Source organism: Salmo trutta, chromosome 38, assembly GCF_901001165.1.
Source record: "Salmo trutta chromosome 38, fSalTru1.1, whole genome shotgun sequence".
NCBI lineage: Eukaryota > Metazoa > Chordata > Actinopteri > Salmoniformes > Salmonidae > Salmo > Salmo trutta.
In genome coordinates, this window is record NC_042994.1 from 11075510 (window position 1) to 11102039 (window position 26530).

At 44.0% G+C, this 26530-nt stretch overlaps 1 protein-coding gene across 7 annotated transcripts in view; it reads right to left on the reverse strand.

Annotated features, from left to right (window-relative positions):
- LOC115178517 (myosin-10-like) overlaps window positions 1–26530 on the reverse strand; it is a 100895-nt gene that overhangs the window by 20106 nt on the left and 54259 nt on the right. For 5 of the 7 annotated variants that reach the window (XM_029739745.1, XM_029739742.1, XM_029739744.1 and 2 more), the window contains 19 exons: window positions 23827–23890; window positions 23533–23631; window positions 23114–23257; window positions 22799–22894; window positions 21323–21441; window positions 20897–21049; window positions 19765–19953; window positions 19356–19529; window positions 18344–18458; window positions 10540–10733; window positions 10171–10292; window positions 9961–10030; window positions 9637–9797; window positions 9159–9267; window positions 8870–9001; window positions 4685–4891; window positions 4278–4415; window positions 3273–3396; window positions 2572–2743 (listed from right to left, as the gene is read on the reverse strand). In XM_029739745.1, the coding sequence (XP_029595605.1) occupies window positions 2572–2743; window positions 3273–3396; window positions 4278–4415; window positions 4685–4891; window positions 8870–9001; window positions 9159–9267; window positions 9637–9797; window positions 9961–10030; window positions 10171–10292; window positions 10540–10733; window positions 18344–18458; window positions 19356–19529; window positions 19765–19953; window positions 20897–21049; window positions 21323–21441; window positions 22799–22894; window positions 23114–23257; window positions 23533–23631; window positions 23827–23890 (2582 nt within the window). The remainder of the gene's footprint in view (window positions 1–2571; window positions 2744–3272; window positions 3397–4277; window positions 4416–4684; window positions 4892–8869; window positions 9002–9158; window positions 9268–9636; window positions 9798–9960; window positions 10031–10170; window positions 10293–10539; window positions 10734–18343; window positions 18459–19355; window positions 19530–19764; window positions 19954–20896; window positions 21050–21322; window positions 21442–22798; window positions 22895–23113; window positions 23258–23532; window positions 23632–23826; window positions 23891–26530) is intronic. The other 2 variants (XM_029739746.1, XM_029739743.1) reach the window with 1 other exon arrangement.

A 26530-nucleotide genomic window follows, 5' to 3' on the forward strand; every position in this document is an offset into this window, starting at 1 on the left:
TAGTTTCTTTTTTCTATGTTTTTTTTTTTTTTTTTATGATTCCCAATTAGAGGCAGCTGGTCATCGTTGTCTCTAATTGGGTATCATATTTAAGTAGTTGTTTTTCCCACCTGTGTTTGTGGGAGATTATTTTGAGTTAGTGCATGTTGCACCTCTGTCGTCACGATTTGTTGCTTGTTATTAGTTTATTGTTTGTCTCGTTAAGTTTCACATTCAAATAAAAGATGTGGAACGATACTCACGATGCGCCTTGGTCTCCATCTTACGATGAACGTGACAACTGAAGTGTTTTTGTGGTCTGTAGTATACTGTAGTATTTACTATAGTATTCTATAGTATACTACAACATACTACAACGTGTAAGTACTATACATGATTGAGGTATACTACAGTGTGTAGTATAGTATTCTACAGTATACTACACATTCTATACTAAGTTCTACACACGATCGAGGGATTTTACAGTGTGTAGTATAGTATTCTACAGTATACTACACAATTCTATACTAAGTACTGTAGTATTCTATAGTAAACTGTGGTATTTTGTTGTGTGTGTGTGTGTGTGAGTGTGTGCGTGTGTGTGTGCGTGTGTGTGTGTGTGTGTGTGTGTGTGTGTGTGTGTGTGTGTGTGTGTGTGTGTGCACATGCGCGTGTGCCAGCTGAGTCTCAACTGCTTGGGCCCTGCAGAGTGGACTGTTGCTATGGGGACAGGCAATGGAAGTGGGAGTATATGTGTGGGTGCACATCTAGCCGGTATGGTTTACTGGACCACAGTAGTGGCCGGGCAGGTTGGGCCGGTTGCCATAGGAACAGGCAACATGCGCGGTACAGGCTTGCATGGTGGGCAAAGCTTATCTATTCATCATCTATTCCCCTTATTGATCCAGGTAGCGTTCACATAGTACATCCTCCATTTCATTCGATTTCACCGTTTCAAAACATTTTCTCTTGTACAGTCGAGGCCAAAAGTTTTGAGAATGACACAAATATTAATTTTCACAGTCTACTGCCTCAGTTTGTATAATGGCAATTTGCATATACTCCAGAATGTTATGAAGAGTGATCAGATGAATTGCCATTAATTGCAAAGTCCCTCTTTGCCATGCAAATTAACTGAATCCCCCCAAAAACATTTCCGCTGCATTTCAGCCCTGCCACAAAAGGACCAGCTAACATCATGTCAGTGATTCTCTCGTTAACACAGGTGTGAGTGTTGACGAGGATAAGGCTGGAGATCACTCTGTCATGCTGATTGAGTTCGAATAACAGACTGGAAGCTTCAAAAGGAGGGTGGTGCTTGGAATCATTGTTCTTCCTCTGTCAATCATGGTTACCTGCAAGGAAACACGTGCCGTCATCATTGCTTTGCACAAAAAGGGCTTCACATATTGCTGCCAGTAAGATTGCACCTAAATCAACCATTTATCGGATCATCAAGAACTTCAAGGAGAGCAGTTCAATTGTTGTGAAGAAGGCTTCAGGGCGCCCAAGAAAGTCCAGCAAGCGCCAGGACCGTCTCCTAAAGTTGATTCAGGCACCACCAGTACAGAGCTTGCTCAGGAATGGCAGCAGGCAGGTGTGAGTGCATCTGCATGCACAGTGAGACAAAGACTTTTGGAGGATGGCCTGGTGTCAAGAAGGGCAGCAAAGAAGCCACTTCTCTCCAGGAAAAACATCAGGGACAGACAGATATTCTGCAAAAGGTACAGGGATTGGACTGCTGAGGACTGCGGTAAAGTCATTTTCTCTGATGAATCCCCTTTCCAATTGTTTGGGGCATCCGGAAAAAAGCTTGTCCGGAGAAGACAAGGTGAGCGCTACCATCAGTCCTGTCTCATGCCAACAGTAAAGCATCCTGAGACCATTCATGTGTGGGGTTGCTTCTCAGCCAAGGGAGTGGGCTCACTCACAATTTTGCCTAAGAACACAGCCATGAATAAAGAATGGTACCAACACATTCTCCAAGAGCAACTTCTCCCAACCATCTAGGAACAGTTTAGTGATGAACAATGCCTTTTCCAGTATGATGGAGCACCTTGCCATAAGGCAAAAGTGATAACTAAGTGGCTCGGGGAAGAAAACATCGATATTTTGGGTCCAATGCCAGGAAACTCCCCAGACCTTAATCCCATTGAGAACTTGTGGTCAATCCTCAAGAGGCGGGTGGACAAACAAAAACCCACAAATTCTGACAAACTCCAAGCATTGATTATGCAAGAATGGGCTGCCATTAGTCAGGATGTGGCCCAGAAGTTAATTGACAGCATGCCAGGGCAGATTGCAGAGGTCTTGAAAAAGAAGGGTCAACACTGCAAATATTGACTCTTTGCATCAACTTCATGCCATTGTCAATAAAAGCCTTTGACACTTATGAAATGCTTGTAATTATACTTCAGTATTCCATAGTAACATCTGACAAAAATATCTAAAGATACTGAAGGAGCAAACTTTGTGGAAATTAATATTTGTGTCATTCTCAAACCTTTTGGTCACGACTGTATGGTGCAAACTGAACACAACCCATGAACGTTATTGAGAATCCATTTTGGGGCTGGAGGGGGAGTATCTCACCTGGACAGAGCGGCCTGTAGCTCCTCCTCCTTCTTGGCCAGTTGGATCTTGAGCTCCTCTATCTGGGCCTGCAGCTCAGCTATCTGGTCCTGGAGGTCCGTGGTCTCAGCGTCTAGCTTCCTCTTGGCCTTCTCCAGCTCCTGGCGCGTCTTCTCCTCCTTCTTCAGGCGCTCTGTTGACACACACACACACACACACACACACACACACACACACACACACACACACACACACACACACACACACACACAAGGTGGAAGGGCTGCAGGGTCAACCAAACGATGAAAATAGATGTTGGCCCAGCACTCAAAAGTATCCACTCCAACATTCCACTTAAGCAGTAGTAACCAGATTCTTCCGCTTGGTAAACCATTAAGTCATTGTGGTGTCCGAACTGAAATGGAATTCCTATGCATACGCAGAATCACACTACCAGAGAAGTCTTAATCTTATCTAGTCTGTAGTCTTATCTTAATGTTATTATATACAGTTGAACGTCTGACATATTGAGGGAGTTACAGTAAGTTCTACAACTAATCTTTCCTGGATTCCTTGCATCATCAAAAGGCTTTGGAGAAGAATGCCTGACGGGAAGGACCTTGGACCTTCTCCTCCAATGAAGGTAGTGAAAGAGAGCAAGGAAGAAAGAGAGCAAGGAATCGAGGAGACCAATCAAGGAAGAGCCACAGTGAAGCCTTTACCTTCCAGGTCAACCATCATCACCTCCTGCTTGTTCTTGACCTTGCCCAGGTTCTTGGCCTTCTCCTCCTCCTCCGTCAGCTGGGAGGTCATCTCGGCCACACGGTCGTCCAGCAACTTCTTCTCCTGTTGGGTGGAGAGAGGAGAGGAGAGATGTTAAACCTCTCTACAGTTTTCTACAACAGGGGTCTGCGATGTGTGGCTTCAGAGCCGCATGTGGTTCTTTAGCTTCCCCTTCATGGCATCTTCTAATAAATCATTTGTATCAGGTTAAGATCATCTTTTTTGTTGTTGTATTTTTCACCCCTTTTTTGTCCCCAATTTCGTGGTATCCAATTGGTAGTAGTTACAGTCTTGTCTCATCGCTGCAACTCCCGTACGGACTCGGGAGAGGCGAAGGTCGAAAGCCATGCGTCCTCTGAAACACAACCCAACCCAACCAAGCCACACTGCTTCTTGACGCAATGCCCATCCAACCCGGAAGCCAGCCGCACCAATGTTTAGGAGGAAACACTGTACACCTGGCGACCATGACAGCGTGCACTGCACCCGGCCCGCCACAGGAGTCGCTAGTCCGCGATGAGACAAGGATATCCCTGCCAGCCAAACCCTCCCTAACCCGGATGACGCTGGGCCAATTGTGCGCCGCCCCATGGGCCTCCCGGTCACGACCGGCTGCGACAGAGCCTGGACTCAAACCCAGAATCTCTAGTGGCACAGCTAGCACTGCGATGCAGTGCCTCAGACCACTGCGCCACTCGGGAGGCCTAGATTAAGATAATCTTAAACATCTCTACTATCCCTTGTACCCTTCAGGGCTCTATACAAGTCTAATCCCTAATTTATGTTTTCCGCTTCAACCAAATGCACAGGGTTCCGTATTCAGTGTTGGTGATAGGACATTCTGTAATGCCTATTCTGGTTTTGTTCGAGAAGACCTAGCAGACGGTCAGACGATGTGGAAGCAGAATGTATAAATTAGTCTTAAGTGTGCCCTCTTCTCTGACCTTGAGGAACTTGGAGTTCTGGTCCTCCAGCAGTAGAATGTCCTCCTCCATCTTCTTGATCTTGGCCTCGGCAGTCACCTTCTCCAGCTGCAGCTTCTGCCTGGCTGCCTCCTCCTCATCTAACTGCTCCTCTAGATCCTATGGATAGACAATGGACATACATACGTTCAACCAACAGAGACACTCAGTATCTTCAGCCCAAGGATATGTATTGCAATGCTGAAGTTATCAATAGTTTAGTTAGAATGAATCCCATCTTAACCAACATTAACTCATCAACTGATGGTGTGTGTGTGTGTGTGTGTGTGTGTGTGTGTGTGTGTGTGTGTGTGTGTGTGTGTGTGTGTGTGTCTCCATGCTGCATCCATATGTGCATATATGAGTTTCTCTCTCGCACTCTCTCTGACCTGGATGTGGGACTGCATCTTCTTCTTCTCGTTCTGCATGCTCTGGTTCCTCTCCTCCTCCTCCTCCACTCTGGACTCCAGGTCATGGAGGATCTCCTCCAGCTCCTGCTTCTTAGCAGCCAGGCGGGCCCTCATCTCCTCCGCCTCGGCAAACAGCTCCGTCTCCGCCTGCAACTGCTCTGCAAGGATGTTCTTTTCCTCTAGGAGCTGTGGGGGACACAGAGGATAGAGAGCAAAGTTTACCTACGCTTCTTTTCTAGATGTTATTCGATTAGAATGTTGAAATCTCCTCAAGTCTACAAAAAAGGTGCTATCTAGAACCAAAAAGGGTTCTTTGGCTGTCCCCATAGGAGAATCCTTTGAAGAACCCCTTTTGGTTCGAGGTAGAACCCTTTTGGGTTTCATGTAGAACCCTTTCCACTAGAGGTCGACCGATTACGATTTTTCAACACCGATACCGATGATTGGAGGACCAAAAAAAAACACCCTGGTGCCGATTAATCGGCCGATTTTTTTATATATATATTTGTAATAATGACAATTACAACAATACTGACTGAACACTTTTATTTTAACTTAATATAATACATAAATACAAATCTATTTAGTCTCAAATCAATAATGAAACATGTTCAATTTGGTTTAAATAATGCAAACACACAGTGTTGGAGAGGAAAGTAAAAGTGCAATATGTGCCATGTAAAAAAGCTAATGTTTAAGTTCCTTGCTCAGAACATGAAAACATACGAAAGCTGGTGGTTCCTTTTAACATGAGTCTTCAATATTCCCAGTTAACCTCTCTGGGGTATGTGGCACGGTAGCGTCCCACTCGCCAACAGCCAATGAAATAGCAGAGCGCAAAATTCAAAACAACAAAAATCTCATAATTCAAATTTCTCAAACATTACATTCACATTTTAGTAGACGCTCTTATCCAGAGCGACTCACAGTAGTGAATGCATACATTTCATAATTTTTTTCTCTCCGTACTGGTCCCCCGTGGGAATTGAACCCACAACCCTGGCGTTGCAAACACCATACTCTACCAACTGTGGCATACGGGACCACAAAACATACATGTATTATACACCATTTTAAAAGATAAGATTCTCGTTAATCCAACCACAGTGCCCGATTTCAAAAAGGCTTTAAGGCGAAAGCATACCATTAGATTATGTTAGGACAGCACCTAGACAAGAAAAACCACACAGCCATTTTCCAAGCAAGGAAAGGCTTCACAAAAACCAGAAATATAGCTAAAATGAATCACTAACCTTTGATGATCTTCATCAGATGGCACTCCTAGGACTTCATGTTACACAATACATGTATGTTTTGCTCGATAAAGTTCATATTTATATCCAAAAAAACCATTTTACATTGGCGTGTAATGTTCAGAAATGTTTTTCCTCCAAAACCCCCGGTGAATGAGCACATCAATTTACAGAACTACTCATCGTAAACGTTGATAAAATATACAACTTATGCACAGAATTAAAGATAAACTTCTCCTTAATGCAACCGCTGTGTCAGATTTCAAAAAAGCTTTACGGCAAAAGCACACTTTGCAATAATCTGAGTACAGCGCTCAGTCACCAAAATAAGCCATACAGATACCCGCCATGTTGTGGAGTCAACAGAAGTCAGAAATAGCATTATAAATATTCACTTACCTTTGATGATCTTCATCGGAATGCACTCCCAGGTATCCCAGTTCCACAATAAATGTTCATTTTGTTCGATAATGTTAATCTTTATGTCCAAATACCTCAATTTTGTTCACGCGTTAGGTTCACTATTCCACATGCAGAAGGAGCACGCACTAAAGTCCAGACGAAAAAGTCAAAAAAGTTATATTACAGTTTGTAGAAACATGTCAAACGATGTGTAGAATCAATCTTTAGGATGTTTTTATCATAAATCTTCAAAAAATATTCCAGCCGGACAATTCCTTGGTCTTCATAAAGGAAAGAGAACTGAGCTCGTGCTCATGGCCGCGCACGTAACTACAATAATGGCCGACTGCCAGACACCAAACTCAAACAGCTCTTATTCGCTCCCCATTCACAGTAGAAGCCTGAAACAACGTTCTAAAGACTGTTGACATCTAGTGGAAGCCTTAGGAAGTGCAATATGACCCCATTTACACTGTATATTGAATAGGCAATCACTTGAAAAACTACAAGCTGCAGATTTCCCACTTCCTGGTAGGATTTTTTCTCAGGTTTTTGCCTGCCATATCATTCAAACAGTTTTAGAAACTTCAGAGTGTTTTCTATCCAAATCTACTAATTATATGCATATTCTAGATTTTGGGCCTGAGTAGCAGGCAGTTTACTCTGGGCACGCTTTTCATCCGGACGTGAAAATACTGCCCCCTACCAGGATGAAGTTAAGAAGTTTTAGGTTTTAGTTATTATAGGACTATTTGTCTCTATACCATTTGTATTTAATTTACCTTTGACTATTGGATGTTCTTATAGGCACTATAGTATTTCCAGCCTAATCTCGGGAGTTGATAGGCTTGAAGTCATAAACAGCGCTGTGCTTCAAGCATTGCTAAGAGCTGCTGGCAAACGCAGGAAAGTGCTGTTTGAATAAATGCTTACGAGCCTGCTGCTGCCTACCACCGCTCAGTCAGACTGCTCTATCAAATATCAAATCATAGACTTAATTATAATATAATAAACACACAGAAATACAAGCCTTAAGTCATTAATATGGTCGAATCCGGAAACTATAATTTAGAAAACAAAACGTTCATTTTTTCAGTGAAATACGGAACCGTTCCGTATTTTATCGAACGGGTGGCATCCATAAGTCTAAATCAGTGGTTCTTAACCTGGGTTCGATCGAACCCCAGGGGTTCGGTGAGTCAGTCTCAGGGGTTCGGCGGAGGTCAAGACACACACCCGACTCATATGATTCGTGATTACACGCCCCGCTTGGCCATCATTGGCTGCAGGTGATCACGCAACATCGCTTGGCCTATCTGTGCTGCAGGGAATTTGGCTCGCTCAGTAGTCGAATTGTGACTGTCGTGATGGTACGTCGTGTGATTTCTTTCTTAATATTTGAATCCCTTCATACTAACTATGTCGAGCAAAAAAAGAAAGTGGTCGGACGAATATGTACAATATGGATTCACATGTATAACGGAACGTGATGAGAGTCAGCGTCCTAACTGCATGATTTGCAATGCCAAGTTGAGCAATTCTAGTCTAGCACCGGCAAAACTAAGAGAACACTTCCTTAAGCTGCATGGAGATGGACAATACAAGAACACAACGCTCGCTGAATTCAAGGTGAAGAGAGCCATTTTTCCAATTAAGAAGGGTTCGGTGAATGCGCATATGAAACTGGTGGGGGTCAGTACCTCCAACAAGGTTAAGAACCACTGGTCTAAATATTGCTGTTACCTTGCACAGCCTTCAATGTTATGTCATAATTATGTAAAATTCTGGCAAATTAATTACGGTCTTTGTTTGGAAGAAATGGTCTTCACACAGTTCGCAACGAGCCAGTCGGCCCAAACTGCTGCATATACCGTGACACAATTTCCATAGTTAATATTGCCTGCTAACATAAATATGTAGGTTTAAAAAATATACTTGTGTATTAATTTTAAGAAAGGCATTGATGTTTATGGTTAGGTACATTGGTGCAATGACAGTGCTTTTTTGATTGATTGTTTTTTATAAGATAAGTTTAATGCTAGCTAGCGACTTACCTTGGCTCCTTGCTGCACTCGCGTAACAGGTTGTCAGCCTGCCACGCAGTCTCCTCGTGGAGTGCAATGTAATCGGCACCCAAAAATGCCGATTACCGATTGTTATGTCAACTTGAAATCGGCCCCAATTAATCGGCCATGCCGATTAATCGGTCAACCTCTACTTTCCACAGAGGGTTCTACATGGAACCCAAAAGAGTTCTACTTGGGACCAAAAATGGTTCTCCTATGGGGACAACAGCAGAATCCTTTTAAGAGTGTACTACTCAACTTTCAAACCCAGTGGCCAGACTAGTACTACACACCATGAACTATGGAAGCCAACGACATTAACAATGGCTGGAGTAAGTTCATATGTTGTTTTATCTTCAGCAGTGCATATTTCAGAAGAATAGCAACAATGTCATATAGAACCATAGTAAGGGGATCAGGTAGAGCTCCAGGTAGTAACTCACCTGTTGGTGTTTCCTCTCCATCTCCACCAGCTCTCCCTCCACCTTGCTCTGTCTCTCCTTCACCTTGACCAGCTCCTCGTCTTTGGCCTGCATCTCCTCCTCCTGCCGGGTCACCTGGAGCAGAGGTTTCACCTGGAAGAGAAAAGGGAGGAGGGTCCCATCAAGGTCAGGGGAGGGAGGGAGGGAAGGAAGAAAGGAATAGGTGTAGAGGAATGGTCATATGCATCCTGTTAACAGTGGGTGTAGATGTGGTCTCACGGCACGCTCCATCAGTAAAACCCCCACTCACCTTGGTGAAGAGTCTCCACCACTGCCAGTGGCGCAGCTTGAGGTAGGCAGCACAGTTCCTCTGGAGGACCTTCAGAGCACTCAGCTGCTGCTGCTTCTTAGCAAACGCCCTGAGGAGAGACATAATTAAGAGACTGATATCACAAACAGCTTTCCTTTAGCTACTTAACTTGGCCACAGCTGTATCTCAAAACATAACACATACAGTATCATTTTGACTTTATACAGTTTTAGCAACTTCATAACTTATCTGTACTTATGCCCCATTTGTGAGTTGCATTGAAGTCAAAGGGCATGAACATGCCTCAGTAATGAGGTGGACATTTAAACCTACCTGACTGAGTGATAGGGGACAGACAGTGGGGCTGCTGAGTCATGGTACTTACTATGTAAAGTGATTTGAAGCCTGGAAGTCTGGAATGTCTGGCTATATAAATATGAATTAAGTTATAAATCAATGATTAATCCTAATGACTCACTTGCGTGCCAGGTAGCCGCGGCAGACAGACTGGAAGTAGATGATGATGTCAGTGATCTTCAGGTCTCTCTCCTCCTCCAGGTGGGCCAGGACTCCGGTCCTGAAGAAGATCTTACTCTGGCCGATACGGAACAGGTTGGAGTCCAGTTCCAACGCTCGGATCTGTTACAATACACAGGAGAATATGAGTAAATGAGGATAGTCAGCATGCAAATCAGATCTTTTTTAAACAGGGTGGTGCATTGACACAACTTATATTTTCATGAGTTTCAACACTTTTGCTCATTGTGTTAGTTAATTAATAGATAACATTGGAAGCCTTTACCATCCTCTCGCAGGCCTGTTTCCCGTCCATGAAGCCCTTGGGGATGGCATTAGGGGTCAGGATCTCGTACCTGGGATAAATAGAGAGGTATTAGGAGTTAACACACTGGCATATACCCAGAGATCACTGTAAGTGAGGGCAGTCTAGTCTGCTCACAGCGAAGACAAAGAACACAAGCACAATAGTTATCTGTCCTGTTTCCGTGGTTACCTCTGTCTGAACTCCTGGAAGACAATGCGGTTGGGGAAGCCCTGTCTGCAGATACGGATTCCCTCCAGAACTCCATTACACCTCAGCTGGTCCAGAACCAGATGGGGCTCCAGCTTACCAGCCTGACATTGGAGAGAGATGAAGTGAAGTGTTATAAATAAATTGTTAAAAAATCTGGTACAGGTGTACAAGCAAAGACTATTACCTATTAACCTTGTGTCTACAGAAGGTCTAGCAATATATACTCAGAGAAAACCCTGAAATTAAGAGATCAATTCAAGTCTCACCCCTTCTGTTGGCTATAGTATAGAACAGGTGGCCTGGTATAGTTAGACTGACATGTAAAGTATGACAGGATATACTACTCACCTTCTTTTCGTGGTTGGGGATAATACAGCGGACGAAGTTGGGGTTGGTGTTCCTCAAGGTGGCCATGAGCTTGGTGAGGGACTCCTTGTAGAGCTGGCCCACCGTGCGGAACATGCCCTTCTTGGTCTTGTAGGTGGCTCCGAACGTCGTCTCCGCCATGCCCGCCACCTGGTCCAGGCCCACGATGCGGTCCACTGGCGAGGAAAGAGGGAAAGAAAGGGGTTAAAAGAGAGGGGGGGCGGACTTGGAGAGAGGTGTTGGGAGGTAGATGACAGACAGACAGACAGACAGACAGACAGACAGACAGACAGACAGACAGACAGACAGACAGGGGACGCTGGGAGTAGCAGCAGCCAGCAGCAATGTGTGTCAGCTGCAGGTGTAGATAGATGAGGACCTCTAGGTATGACTGGCAGCCTCTGTGGATTTGTGGGGATGGGGCTAGGACAGGGCTAGAGGATCACCTAAAACTGTAGTCCCGGACAAGCACAACTGATTCAACACGTCAAGTAATCATCAAGCCCTTGATGAGTTGAATCAGGCGTTTTTATCCGGGGCTACCCCAACAATGTGTGCTGTTGGGGGTACTGGAGGACTGGAGTTGGGAACCACTGCTATACAGTATACCGTCTTGGTTCCAGGGTCTGTATTCTTAAACGTTCTTCAGGCTAGGTGCAGCTGATGAAGGGTGGGATGGTTGCTAGCGGTAAAAACAGGTCTTCTTGAGCACTATGTTCCCACACTACTCCTTCCAGCAGTCATTCAAAGTGACAACCTTTTAGGATAACAACAAATTAAAGGCCTATTCTTTGGTATGAAACTAAAGGCATTTCACAGCCTGGGACCTTTCCTACACATTGTCTTTTTTTCATCATATTAGCATAATCTGACAGTCAGTCACACAGGGCCATTTCATATCCGTAACTTCAGATTCACAACATGCCTTGTTTCATTTTGGTGTGACATTATTGCTGGGCTGGTGTGTTGCCAAGCGTCATATTTCCAACACGTGGCATAAAACAGTTTTGATACGAGGCATGCTGATGAATTAACAATTGTTTATCCAAGTGTCCATACAGGTAATCTATCAAAATCAAACCTTCAACTGTGTTATTAGGCTCCTAGGGTTTCAGGCAGACAGAACTCCAGGAATGTCCTACAAAGTTCCAGACTTTCAGTTTTTAGTCTGTAAATATTGTACCACTGTCACACCTGCTGTGTATCAACGTCTATAGTACTGTAGAATCGGGCCAAGAGAAATGCCAAATACTACATGTGGTTCCAATTCTCTGCTACTTAAAAAGAATTAAATGGGGAAATGAATGCCATTAATCTTTCATCAGTCAAGCCTCAATTGTTTAATTCCCTTTACGCTTAAATATATGCCTTGGAAAGGGAATAAAACCCAGAAAGGAGAATAGGCTTTGGTTCGGAATACTGAATACCCAGTGCTGTTAACCTTTCCACCATACTGTAAGGAAGCGGTCGAAATGTACACTATTGTTACCCTGAGGCAAATGGGGGAGGGGCATGCTTTTTCAATTTCAGTCAGGGGGAGAGTTTAGTATTTTTTTCATTTAGTCCAGGGGAGGATCATGTCATTTGGAATTGATTAAATGTCATACACTCATAGAAAAAAATGTGCTATCTAGAACCTAAAGGGGTTCTTTGGCTGCCCCCATAGGAGAGCCCTTTGAAAAACCCTTTTTGGTTCCAGGCAGAACCCTTATGAGTTCAATGTAGAACAATTTACACAGAGGGTTCTACAAGGAACCAAAAAGAGTTCTACCTGGAACCAAAAAGGATTCTACCTGGAACCAAAAAGGGTTCTACCTGGAACCAAAAAGGTTTATTCTATGGGGACAGTCGAAGAACACTTTTTTCTAAGAGTGTATTGCTCAGTGTTTGAGAATTAGTTGTTTATTATATCTGGATGTGTGCCTGATGATGCCCCTCAACCCTGATTCTCTGCTGGGCGCGCAATATCAAGTGCCACTACTGTGGTCTCAATAAAATGATCCTTAGACTATAGGCCTAGGCTATATGAAGAGCGTGCTTGGAAAAGCACAGGGCAACATTATATTTCGAAGAAAATGTACTTCCTTCCCAAGTTTTTGCGCTGCTGGGAAGGTGTAAAAATAGGCTACACTCTCAATCAATCAGTCAAATTGATTTATAAAGCCCTTTTTACGTCAGCAGATGTCACAAAGTGCTTATACAGAAACACAGCGTAAAACCCCAAACAGCAAGCAATGCAGATGTAGAAGCACGATGGCTAGGAAAAACTCCCTAGGAAGGCAGGAACCGAGGAAGAAACCTAGAGAGGAACCAGGCTCTGAGGGATGGCCAGTCCTCTTCTGGCTGTGCCGGGTGGAGATTATAAGAGTACATTTCCATTAATGCCAGATTGTTCTTCAAGCTGTTCAAATGTTCATAGATGACCAGCAGGGTCATATAATAATAGTGGTTATAGAGGGTGCAACAGGTCAGCACCTCAGGTGTAAATGTCAGTTGGCTTTTCATAGCCGAGCATTCAGAGGTCGAGACAGCAGGTGCGGTAGAGAGAGTGAGAGAGAGTGAGAGAGAGCGAGGGAGGGAGAGTTGAGTTACACACAGCAATTGATAGGCTGTCCCAATCATGAGCCCTGGCCTGCCCTGCTCTTGTTGATGTAGGCCTAAAGTCTTTTGTGCAGCCTAACCCAATGGTTGTGCTGTGTACGGTGGCACTTCAGGAGGCAAGTCAAAGGCTTCGTCGCCAAAATGCTATATTTGTGTGTGTGGACTAGCCCTACTGATGTCCTGTTCAGTTTGAGAGGACAAGCGTGAAGATGAGAAGGAGGAGCAGAGGTAAGCTTGCTACTGCTATAATTGATTTTAATAAAAAACAATGTTTCGTTGCCCAAAATGATACTATTTATCAGAGTTACATACCTCACAATAAGCCATATTCAAGTAATTTACATAGCTTACATTACGATGAAGCGGAGGCTGCGGAGATTGACAGCTCATGGGTGCTGAAATGCTAATTCAAGAAGGCCTAATTCATTTAACCGATCTTCATTTTAATTTGACTTTAGGCTACTAACAAGAGGGATTTGTGTTGGAGCCTATTTATTCCTATTCAAGAAATAAGAGGTAGGTCTACCTGTTTGACAGATGAAATTATAGTCTACTATCCATAGACTTTGTCAGCCATTTCCTTCAGTCACCATACACTCCTTAAATATCTCAGTGTCAGTGGAGGCTTGGTGTGTTCATTTAAAACCAGAGAGTGAATTGATGTGGCTTTTGTTAAAGAAAATGGCTAAAAGCCCTTGCTAGCTTAATATTATTATTCTTTTTTTTTACCTGATTATATAAAGTGATCTATAACGCAATGTTTGTGCTAGAAACAAGTTGTAAAACGCAGGGGAAAGACGTGACTACGATGCATATAGGATATCTTTGGTTTGTCTCTATGACATTCAGAGGCTACGCTACAACCTTCTATAGCCGAGGAGACAAAAAAATGGACTTCGCTTGGGAAGTAATGTGTGATTCTGTCACAATTGTTGGGTTCTAGCTTGAAATATACTTAGTCATGTTACCAGACTACAACTTATTGATTACTGTATATGTACAAGGAATGTATATGTTGGGGTCAATGGAGGGTGGATAGGAACTAAGTGTATGGAAAATTACTGACTGAGACAAGAGGGAGTGCAGAAAGTGAACATTCAATCAAACATGTTATTGTTACATCTCATGGCTCCTAAGGAGGGAGGCAAAGGGCAACAGTCTGGTTTCAGTCACTGAAAAGGTAGGACAGTCGTGGGTTAGGGAGGAGTGAGGAATTCGGCCCGAGGTCAGGTCAGATGAAATGAGAAGGAACAGTCCTATCCCGCACACATATACTTCCACGCCCACGAAGGTTCCAGCATCAGGCAGGGCCATGACTACACCAATGAGAGGAACCAATTAAGTTACTGACTAGCAACAGAGGTGTATTGGCTGTCCAGATGTGCAAGTAGTTGACCCCGCCTAGTAGGAGGGTATAAATATACATTTGAAGTCGGAAGTTTACATACACTTAGGTTGGAGTCATTAAAACTCATTTTTCAACCACTCCACAAATTTCTTGTTAACAAACTATAGTTTTGGCAAGTCGGTTAGTACAATCTACTTTGTGCATGACACGTAATTTTTCCAACAATTGTTTACAGACAGATTATTTCACTTATAATTCACTGTCACAATTCCAGTGGGTCAGAAGTTTACATACACTAAGTTGACTGTGCCTTTAAACAGCTTGGAAAATTCCAGAAAATTATGTCATGGCTTTAGAAGCTTCTGATAGGCTAATTGACATAATTTGAGTCAATTGGAGGTGTACCTGTGGATGTATTTCAAGGCCTAACTTCAAACTCAGTGCCTCTTTGCTTGACATCATGGGAAAATCAAAAGAAATCCGCCAAGACCTCCGCCCAAACAAATGGTAGACCTCCACAAGACTGGTTCATCCTTGGGAGCAATTTCCAAATTTCCAAATGCCTGAAGCTACCACGTTCATCTTTACAAACAATAGTACACAAGATTAAACACAATGGGACCATGCAGCCATCATACCGCTCAGGAAGGATACTCGTTCTGTCTCCTAGAGATGAACGTACTTTGATGCAAAAAGTGCAAATCAATCCCAGAACAACAGCAAATGACCTTGTGAAGATGCTGGAGGAAACAGGTACAAAAGTATCTATATCCACAGTAAAACAAGTCCAATATTGACATAACCTGAAAGGCCGCTCAGCAAGGAAGAAGTCACTGCTCCAAAACCGCCATAAAAAAGCCAGACTACGGTTTGCAACTGCACATGGGGACAAAGATCGTACTTTTTGGAAAAATGTCCTCTGGTCTGATGAAACAAAAATAAAACTGTTTGGCCATAATGACCATTGATATGTTTGGAGGAAAAAGGGGGAGGCTTGCAAGCTGAAGAACACCATCCCAACCGTGAAGCATGGGGGTGGCAGCATCATGTTGTGGGGGTGCTTTGCTGCAGGAGGGACTGGTGCACTTCACAAAATAGATGGCATCATGAGGGAGGAAAATTATGTGGATATATTGAAGCAACATCTCAAGACATTAGTCAGGAAGTTAAAGCTTGGTCGCAAATGGGTCTTCCAAATGGACAATGACCCCAAGCATACTTCCAAAGTTGTGGCAAAATGGCTTAAGGACAACAAAGTAAAGGTATTGAAGTGGCCATCACAAAGCCCTGACCTCAATCCTATAGAAAATGTGTGGGCAGAACTGAAAAAGTGTGTGCGAGCAACGAGGCCTACAAACCTGACTCAGTTACACCAGCTCTGTCAGTAGGAATGGGCCAAAATTCACCCAACTTATTGTGGGAAGCTTGTGGAAGGCTACCCGAAACGTTTGACCCAAGTTAAACAATTTAAAGGCAATGCTACCAAATACTAATTGAGTGTATGTAAACTTCTGACCCACTTGAATGTGATGAAATAAATAAAAGCTGAAATAAGTCACTCTCTACTATTATTCTGACATTCCACATTCTTAAAATAAAGTGGTGATCCTAACTGACCTAAGACAAGGAATTATTACAAGGATTAAATGTCAAGAATAGTGAAAAACTGAGTTTAAATGTATTTGGCTAAGGTGTATGTTAATTTCAGACTTCAACTGTATGTGCTTGTGCAAACATGTCTTTGTCTTTGCAGCTGTATGACCCAGTGGGTGAAAAAACTTGGTTGGAGCTTCTGCTTGTTCAGAACCTTCAGAACAGTTGGCGTTGTCGTAAGGATTCACCATGATTTACAGTCGAACTAAAGTGTCCGAATCAGTGAAACAGGAGCATGCACCAAAAACAAGGTAGGCACAGTTTTCTACACCTGTTACCACTCATTCTGACATCTTGGGGAGATGAGAGACGTAGGCTGAATGAATTATAGGATACAGACCTAGAAAGCCTAAGTTAATTCAGGTGTTCCATCGTGTTACGACCAGTCATAAATATATGGTGTAGGGTAGGTTCTGTAAGGATAGGTCCCAAGTGGGGGTGTTCCTCTGCAAGATCCATAGAAATATAGGGTTAAGGGAAGGTTCCGTAAAATTAGGTCCTGTGTGGAGCTAGTTCTCTGCAAGTTCCGTGGGTGACACTACAGTGTAAGGTAGGTTCCGTTAGGATAGGTCCCTAGTGGGGGTGTTCCCCTGTGAGATCCATAGGCAGACCTATGGTGTAGGGTAGGTTCCGTTAGGATAGGTCTCTAGTGGGGGTGTTCCCCTGTGAGATCCATAGGCAGACCTATGGTGTAGGGTAGGTTCCGTTAGGATAGGTCCCTAGTGGGGGTGTTCCCCTGCGAGATCCATAGGCAGACCTATGGTGTAGGGTAGGTTCCGTTAGGATAGGTCTCTAGTGGGGGTGTTCCCCTGCGAGATCCATAGGCAGACCTATGGTGTAGGGTAGGTTCCGTTAGGATAGGTCCCTAGTGGGGGTGTTCCCCTGCGAGATCCATAAGTGGGACGAGATCCATAAGTCCCAGCCGCTGTGGCCGTGAGGACATAGGGTGTGTGTGTGTGTGTATGGATAAAGTGTCATGCTTGAGTACTAGTACGGTAGGGTAGGTTGTAGAGAAGTAGAGAAGTAGTCCATGGAGAAGGACAAAGGAGGAATGAGGATTGTGATAGAAGGTTGCCTATAAGTTCTGGAGGAGAGCCTCATTCACAGTTAGAAAAGCAAAAAGACATTCAAATGTTTTTTTAACATGATTTGTGTGTATAAGTAGTAGCAATAAGGACAATGTTTGGTTTATGCCCTATTAGGGTAGCGAACCGTGACAGATTGTGTAGAAATAGGAAGATAACTGTGAAGAATTTTGGTTGTGTGTGTTGTCAACAACAGTGATATTTGAAGCGTGTCACCTGTCTGTATAAGACATTAGGTCTCCCGTATTCTCAAGTAGTAAATTGGCAGACACTTCAGTATTGGTTCTAATACAAAGTAGTTCCCGTGACCAAATTATTAGGTACCTATACTGTAATTACTCTCCGGGAAGTGGAATAAATTGGTCTGAAAAGCCTGTATTATTGTTTTGTTGTATTTTCTTCATGGTGTAATCATTAAATCATTTGAATTGAACAAAACAATAATACAGTCTTTTCAGACCAATTTAGTCCAAGTAGGCAGTATCTAATGCTAGCAGGAGTAGAGCATTACTGAAAGGTATTGCCATCCATTGGCCTAATGACTACTATAGTTGTACTGAGACATAGGCGACGACCAACAATGACATGCAGCCTAGAAGCGACGGGAGCCTCTGTATGGAGGTAGGCTTTACCATGCTGCACCGCTAAGCCATGGATCTACATCAGCATGTGATAACATAAAACATCATCTATCTCTATGGACAACACCATGCTGCACTGGTAAGCATGGAACCTTCTACAGCTACAGTCATAACATTCACCTGGAGGCTCATCAAGACTAGTGACATTGTTCTGTATCTCTACGATACAGAGAGACAGGGGGATAAAAACACCTGACAGAAGAGAAAATAAAAACAGAAAAAGGTTGAAAACATAAACAGGTTAGTAGGCTGAAGTCCGACTAATTACTATTAGTACCATGTTAGCTAAATAAGCAGCAAACATTGTACATTGACAATCCCTAACACAAATAGGCTTAAATTATGATGAATTAACCAATCTAACTAATAACAACTGTTAGTCATCAAGCAAGCAAGCGCTAACACAGTCCTTCTCTGTTAACCATGTAGACAGGACAGGGGCCGGGGCCATAACTTACCATCTTTCCAGAGCTCGGCCACAAACTTGTCAGTGGACTGGTTGAGCAGCGTGGCCACGTTGTCATTCAGGGGGTCCATGTTCTTCATCAGCCACTCATCTGCCTTGTAGTCCACCTGGGGAGGGGGAGAAGGTCAGAACCATCCAGGCCGTGAGAGATATTAGCAATAATAGCCCTTCAGGGATGAATACAGTTTATTGAATTGAACTGTCGGAGAGTGGTGATATACAGCAAAATTACTGTTGAGGTTCCAAATTCATTTCACTAGGGGTGACATAAGACTCCAAATCATTCCAGAAAAGTGTGTTTAAAGAGAACGTCGACATAATATTAAACAGATGTGGTTATGGTGTACCGCAGCACTGCCTGTACTGGAAAGGGCCCGGGTCTCTGTTGCGCAACACTGACTGGACGCTAGAGAAACTAGCCAAACCTCCTCCCACGTATTTGATACATAAAACCAGGATGATACTCCTGCGGGATTTGAATACCACAGAGGAGAAGTTGTGGGTCAAGAGCGATACAGCAGCCAGAGGTTGATGGGAACAGGATAGGGGCTAGTGACGGAACAGACAATGCCTCAGGACACATTATAACAGTGGCTTTCCAAAAGAACCTGGTGTGCCTCCAAGACCACTACAGGGGAAAACCTTGGAGAAATCAGAAGATCTGGAAGTAAGCCCTGCAGCTTGAAAGGACCTGGTGTGCCTCCAAGAACACTACAAGCCAAAGGCTCTGCGGTCTACAAGTAGTGCAGATGACGTAAACCAAAGTAACTTGTAAGTGGATACATAAAAATAGCCCCATGATTGCCTCTGCGGGAAAATCGGTCTATTATACATCCCAGTGCATTGTAAATGTTTCATCTTTGACTGGAGGAATATGGCAGAGCCATATGTTTTTAAAGGGATAGTTTTCTGGATTTTTACACCACTCTTTGGGTTACAAAAAAATAAATATATATACCTTAAACTATCCTCCACCACCTATATGTAATCTCACCGGTCCGTACCTTGCCAGCGTAGTGGATTATGCAGAAGTCAGCCTTGTCCTTTAGCTGTCTGGGCTTCTGGAACTTGGAGTGGGTGCCCTGCTCCTGGACCAGCTTGTCGATGAACGTCTTGTCTGTGGCCTTGGGGAACCAGCACTCCTCATCCAACAGAGCCAGCACACCAGGAGGGTTCGCCTGCAGGATGACAGCACACAACAGGCCGTGTTCAATAGGACACCAGGGAAAAAAAGTGAATCAATGGAAAACTAATTGTTTTAGTTTTCCATTGATTGTTTTTTCCCACAAATTGTTTTAACTTTGATCCTTACAGATTCACTCTGTTTCAAAACGTTAGCTGCTCATTGAACATGACCCAAGTTTTGACAACAGCACAAACACCACAGGAGGACACACACACACACACACTCACTAAACGGATACTGACCGGCCTCTCGATGAGGTCGATACAGGGCTGCAGGTCCAGGCCGAAGTCGATGAAGCTCCACTCGATACCCTCTCTCTGGTACTCCTCCTGCTCCAGGACAAACATGGTGTGGTTGAACAGCTGCTGCAGCTTCTCGTTGGTGTAGTTGATGCACAGCTGCTCAAACGAGTTCAGCTACAGGAGAAAGGCATACAAATTGATTTGATCTTTTTAGAACTCAGAAACTCAAGGAATTTTGTCTCAAAAGTGAATAAAGCAGTAAGATGGATCATTTCTTAATTCATCCCTAGGGGGAAATTGATTTGTAAAGAGTTTCAGATTTGTAAAATCAACAAGACTACATTATTTCATTTATGAAAAACCAATGAATACCACTTCTCCATAGCCAAGATGTTGAGATGTCTTCAGCTCAAACTGGCACCTACTGCTTTTTACAGTTTTACAAAACAATAACTGCAGCTGATTGATTTTTGTTTGCTATGATTAAATTGATCCCAGGGATCGTGATTTATTTTCCTGTTCTTTTGGCTCAACATTACAACACTGCAGCCAAGGATCTTAGTGGGGGAATAAACAGCTGCCACAAACCAGAAGGGAAACAGACAGGTTGGAATTTCAGCACAAGATTTAGTGATCTTGGGATATTGAGTGTTCTAATCGACGACAAGGTTCATGTCAGCAATGTCTGAACCTTCTGAACTCGCCTCTTGTTGAACGAGCCTCGCATGATAACTATTGTCTATCAAGTGATAGATCAATTAATGACCTTGGTGTGAATGATATAAAACTAAATGAAGATGACACCCAAAAGGCATTTTTAGAAGTGCTGAGATTCCCATAACTGACCCTGAGGAGGGAATGGGTTCACAGTGCAATTGGTCCACAGGATAAAGGATCAGCTGTTTCCCAAAAATGTCAATCAGACCATTGCCCCACAAAAAAACATCCTTAGACCATTCAGATGACCAGTTCCATAGACAGGATGAACTGAAGCCAAACCAAGTCCCCTCTCTCTTCTCTAGCTGTTTTCTCTGTATCTGGAAGAGATGGAGGGACCTAGTGGAGGCCTTATTTGCCATGTATTTAAGTACCTGTTGAGGTCTACGCATTTAAGTACCTGGAAGATCTCAAAACCAGCGATGTCCAGGATGCCGATGAAGGAGGCCCCCTGGCGTTTGGTACGGTCCAGGGCCTTGTTGATGCGGTGGACCAGCCAGCGGAACAGACGCTCGTATGTGGCCTTGGCCAGAGCCTCCACTGAAAAGTCAGCCTAGAGAGAGAGAGAGAGAGAGAAAGAGAGAAATATGCATTGCTTATTAGATTGTCTTTCAGTGGTATGACTTGGCAAGTAAGTCTGCCATTCTCAGCCTTGGGGTCTCACGGCTAGACCTCTCTGTTGTTATAAATCTAACAAAGAGGTGGGCAGGAAACACACCCCACAGTACTAACATTATCCTGATCCAGAGTCAGAAGTACAGTGAGTCCATAGAGGGGTGATGAGTGAAGCAAGGAGAGCTTCTGTGGTGTAGCGTTTGTGTTTTACCTGTTCTTTGGTCTGGGCCTTCTGGACGTAGTCTCGTCCCACCTTGATCCTTGGAGACAGGATGGCCCGGGTGAACTCCATCACGTTCAGCCCCAACAAGTGGCACAACTTCTGGGCCGCTGGTAGAGGAGAGGAGGAAGAGGGAGATAAAGGAGGGAGTGAAAAAAGGGAAAACAGTAGTAACATTAAATGTTCGTTCTCAAGATGTGATTACAGGCAACACAAATAGCTTTACAATACTCAAATATCCCTTACATAGACTTAAAGCAGTAGCAGGGGAAGAAGTAGCAATATTTGAGGAGTTAAATGTTTTTGGGATATGATTTTATATATATATATATGATATGATTTTATATATATATATATATATATATATATATATATATATATATATATATATATATTTTATAGACCCGACGGATAACCCTATAATCCTCCAATTCCCATAAACCCCAGTGAGTGTGAAAACACACAGTAAAAACCATATTGACTTTCCATCAGTGGGACCACCGCTTGAGACCACCAGAAAATACATACCAGTGGCAGCAGGCCACAGCTCTACATGGTCGGTAGCTAAGAATTACATTCTCCCCCTTCTGCCAGAAGTTGCTCACATTTGACCGTTAATGGTAAAGAATAATAAGTAAGAACTGAACCGAGTGACTGCCTCCCCCTGCCAGTCCAGTACCTATAAGGTAGGGAGCAGACCTGGATCCAAATACTATTTGAAATATTTCAATTACTTTGAGCATTTGCTCTAGTCTGTCTGGAGTGTCAGGTGAAAGGGGTTTGCACTTTTGGGACTTTTTTGCAAAAGACAAGCTCAACCAACCACAGCTTAAGTATTTGAAATAACTTAGAATAGTATTTGAACCCAGGTCTGGACTAGAGCTCAGGGTAGCGGGTAGTTAAACACAGCTGTTTAGAACACCCGTGGGTTAACAACACAGACTTGATTTAAGACGTGTCAAAGCGGCTTTTATGATATTTGTCTTTTGGAACTGGGGAGATGTTTGAATTTGAAATATTTGTCACGGCGGGAGCTTCTGGAGAGGTAAGAATGATAAATCTGTATCATTTCCAGGGGTAGAGTTGCCAGCGCAGAGCCTGCTAAAAACATCTCCCTCTGTCCTAGATCTGTTTTCCACATTTGGTAATAACTGTCTGGGCCACGGCATTGACACTCACTTGCTACCCTCTCCTCTTGAAATGCCAGGAATGCAGCAGTAACACACGCGGTTGAGGCAAAGTCTTCATTTGTTTTTTTCTTCTAAGTAAAGTAGGGGAGTAAATCTGAATAATGATGTTGTTTGAAGGTGTGTGACAGGGCCAGGAGAGACGGGAAGGTTAAATCGTTAGAGCGCTGACGTCTGACTCAGGCTGGTTAGCACAGGTCTGGGAGAAAGATGAGGAAGAGGAAGATAAGTGTGAATGTCGTTACGTGTGCCGAGGGCACAGCGGGTCAATGTCAGCTACCTGTATTCTCAGGCATAGAGGCCTGGTCTGAGTTCCTCTCCTTCTTGAAGACGATGTTCCCAAACTGAAGCACGGAGGAGACCACCTTCAGCATGGCTGCAAGCAGAGAACGTTATCATAAACCCATCATGAACGCCACAAACTGCTCTGTGTTTGTTGGAATACATGGAACTGTTATGAACATATAAAGTTAGAATAATTACTATAAAGCTGTAAAGTGTTGATGTAAAAAGCATTTAAAAAGTTGAGACAGACAGACAGACAGTCAGACAGACAGACAGTCAGTCAGACAGATGAGAGTGAGGATGGTGGTACCCAGGATCTCGTCGTGGGAGAAGCTCATGATGTGCATGGCCTCCATGGTCTCCTGGAAGTTGTCTTTGTCCTGCTGACCAGGGACGGTAATGTTGCCGTTGGACAGGAAGCGGTAGCTGTTGAAGCCCTCCAGGAGCAGGTCCGCTACACAGAGGAAAAGGAAATGACGTCGAGATAGCTGGTCCGAGGTCACAAAGGACAAAAGGCAAACATGCATTTTTGACAGTCAGCCCACTGACAGGTGATGTTATTGTGATACTAGATAGTGAACGACACAGAGTCTGAGTGGGTTTCAAGACACCTCAGGCCAACGGCTAGAGAAACAATGTTCTGCATGTCAGAGGGTGACTATTCTTTACAGAGGCCATATGGGTCTGGGTCGTTAAAGTTATGCTGATGGTACATATCAGACTACTTACACCTGAGATGTTCTCCCGCCCCACACAGCAGCTGGTAGAAGATGTGGAAGGTGCGCTCGTCTTTGGCTTGGCGAACAGCTCTCGATTTCTCCAATAGATCTGTCCCATCACAGTCAAGGAAGGGCAGCCTTTATACAGTAAAGGAAGATATTAACCCCCTAGAGTAGATTTATGCGGCCCCTCTGGGATCTAATTTGCATAACACAACAATCCCCATCAAAATCTGTCCGTTTATGTAAATGATTAATATCATAGCTTGCATGGAACATTTAAGCTAGCTGTTTGGAAGGATACAAGTTTCAATGTTGGCCCCGACGATGTATCCGGTGACATCAAAGTTAATCCGGATGAACTTTCCCTGCAGGGAGAGAGAAAAGGACAGTGAGAAAAGCAGACAAACCATATCACTGCATCCACGTCTCCCTCAACCACTGTGCTGCAAGGCCTTCCTTTTTCTCCCTCTGAGTCACATCACAATAAGGCTACATTTGATTAGTCTGGTCCCAGAACTGTATGTGCTTTAGTCAACTACTATAGTCAGATGAGTTGGCACATACACAGATCTGAGACCAGTCCAGGCCATTGTATTTTATCCTCATTTGGCCACATTCCTCTTGGTCTCTACATTCCTGAGGTCTGGAGTAGACTACATTCATCTTGGTCTCTACTGTCCTGGAGTCTGGAGTAGACTACATGAATCTTGGTCTCTACTGTCCTGGAGTCTGGATTAGACTATGTTCCTCTTGGTCTCTACTGTCCTGGAGTCTGGAGTAGACTACATGAATCTTGGTCTCTACTGTCCTGGGGGTCTGGATTAGACTATGCTCCTCTTGGTCTCTACTGTCCTGGAGTCTGGAGTAGACTACATGAATCTTGGTCTCTACTGTCCTGGAGTCTGGATTAGACTATGTTCCTCTTGGTCTCTACTGTCCTGGAGTCTGGAGTAGACTACATGAATCTTGGTCTCTACTGTCCTGGGGTCTGGATTAGACTATGTTCCTCTTGGTCTCTACTGTCCTGGAGTCTGGAGTAGACTACATGAATCTTGGTCTCTACTGTCCTGGGGTCTGGATTAGACTATGTTCCTCTTGGTCTCTACTGTCCTGAGGTCTGGAGTAGACTACATTCATCTTGGTCTCTACATTCCTGAGGTCTGGAGTAGACTACATTCATCTTGGTCTCTACTGTCCTGGGGTCTGGAGTAGACTACATTCATCTTGGTCTCTACTGTCCTGGGGTCTAGAGTAGACTACATTCATCTTGGTCTCTACTGTCCTGGGGTCTGAAGTAGACTACATTCATCTTGGTCTCTACTGTCCTGGGGTCTAGAGTAGACTACATTCATCTTGGTCTTTACTATCCTGGGGTCTAGAGTAGACTACATTCATCTTGGTCTCTACTATCCTGGGGTCTAGAGTAGACTACATTCATCTTGGTCTCTACTATCCTGGGGTCTGGAGTAGACTACATTCATCTTGGTCTCTACTGTAATGGGGTCTAGAGTAGACTACATTCCGATTGGTCTCTACTGTCCTGGGTCTAGAGTAGACTACATTCCTGTTGGTCTCTACTGTCCTGGGGTCTAGAGTAGACTACATTCATCTTGGTCTCTACTGTCCTGGGGTCTAGAGTAGACTACATTCATCTTGGTCTCTACTGTCCTGGGGTCTGGAGTAGACTACATTCATCTTGGTCTCTACATTCCTGAGGTCTGGAGTAGACTACATTCATCTTGGTCTCTACTGTCCTGGGGTCTGGAGTAGACTACATGAATCTTGGTCTCTACTGTCCTGGGGTCTAGAGTAGACTACATTCATCTTGGTCTCTACTGTCCTGGGGTCTGAAGTAGACTACATTCATCTTGGTCTCTACTGTCCTGGGGTCTAGAGCAGACTACATTCATCTTGGTCTCTACTGTCCTGGGGTCTAGAGTAGACTACATTCATCTTGGTCTCTACTGACCTGGGGTCTGGAGTAGACTACATTCATCTTGGTCTCTACTGTAATGGGGTCTAGAGTAGACTACATTCCGATTGGTCTCTACTGTCCTGGGTCTATAGTAGACTACGTTCCTCTTGGTCTCTACTGTCCTGGGGTCTAGAGTAGACTACATTCATCTTGGTCTCTACTGTCCTGGGGTCTAGAGTAGACTACATTCCGATTGGTCTCTACTGTCCTGGGGTCTGGATTAGACTTCATTCATCTTGGTATCTACTGTTCTGGGGTCTAGAGTAGACTACATTCATCTTGGTCCTGGGGTCTGGATTAGACTACATGAATCTTGATCTCTACTGTCCTGGGGTCTGGAGTAGACTACATTCCTTTTGGTCTCTACTGTCCTGGGGTCTGGATTAGACTACGTTCCTCTTGGTCTCTACTGTCCTGGGGTCTGGATAAGACTACGTTCCTCTTGGTCTCTACTGTCCTGTGGTCTAGAGTAGACTACATTCCGATTGGTCTCTACTGTCCTGGGGTCTGGATTAGACTTCATTCATCTTGGTATCTACTGTTCTGGCGTCTAGAGTAGACTACATTCATCTTGGTCCTGGGGTCTGGATTAGACTACATGAATCTTGATCTCTACTGTCCTGGGGTCTGGAGTAGACTACATGCATTTTGGTCTCTACTGTCCTGGGGTCTAGAGTAGACTACATTCCTGTTGGTCTCTACTGTCCTGGAGTCTGGAGTAGACTACATTCATCTTGGTCTCTACTGTCCTGGAGTCTAGAGTAGACTACATTAATCTTGGTCTCTACTGTCCTAGGGTCTGGAGTAGACTACATTCCTTTTGGTATCTACTGTCCTGGGGTTTAGAGTAGACTACATTCCTTTTGGTCTCTACTGTCCTGGGGTCTGGATTAGACTACGTTCCTCTTGGTCTCTACTGTCCTGGGGTCTAGAGTAGACTACATTCCTGTTGGTCTCTACTGTCCTGGAGTCTGGAGTAGACTACATTCCGATTGGTCTCTACTGTCCTGGGTCTAGAGTAGACTACATT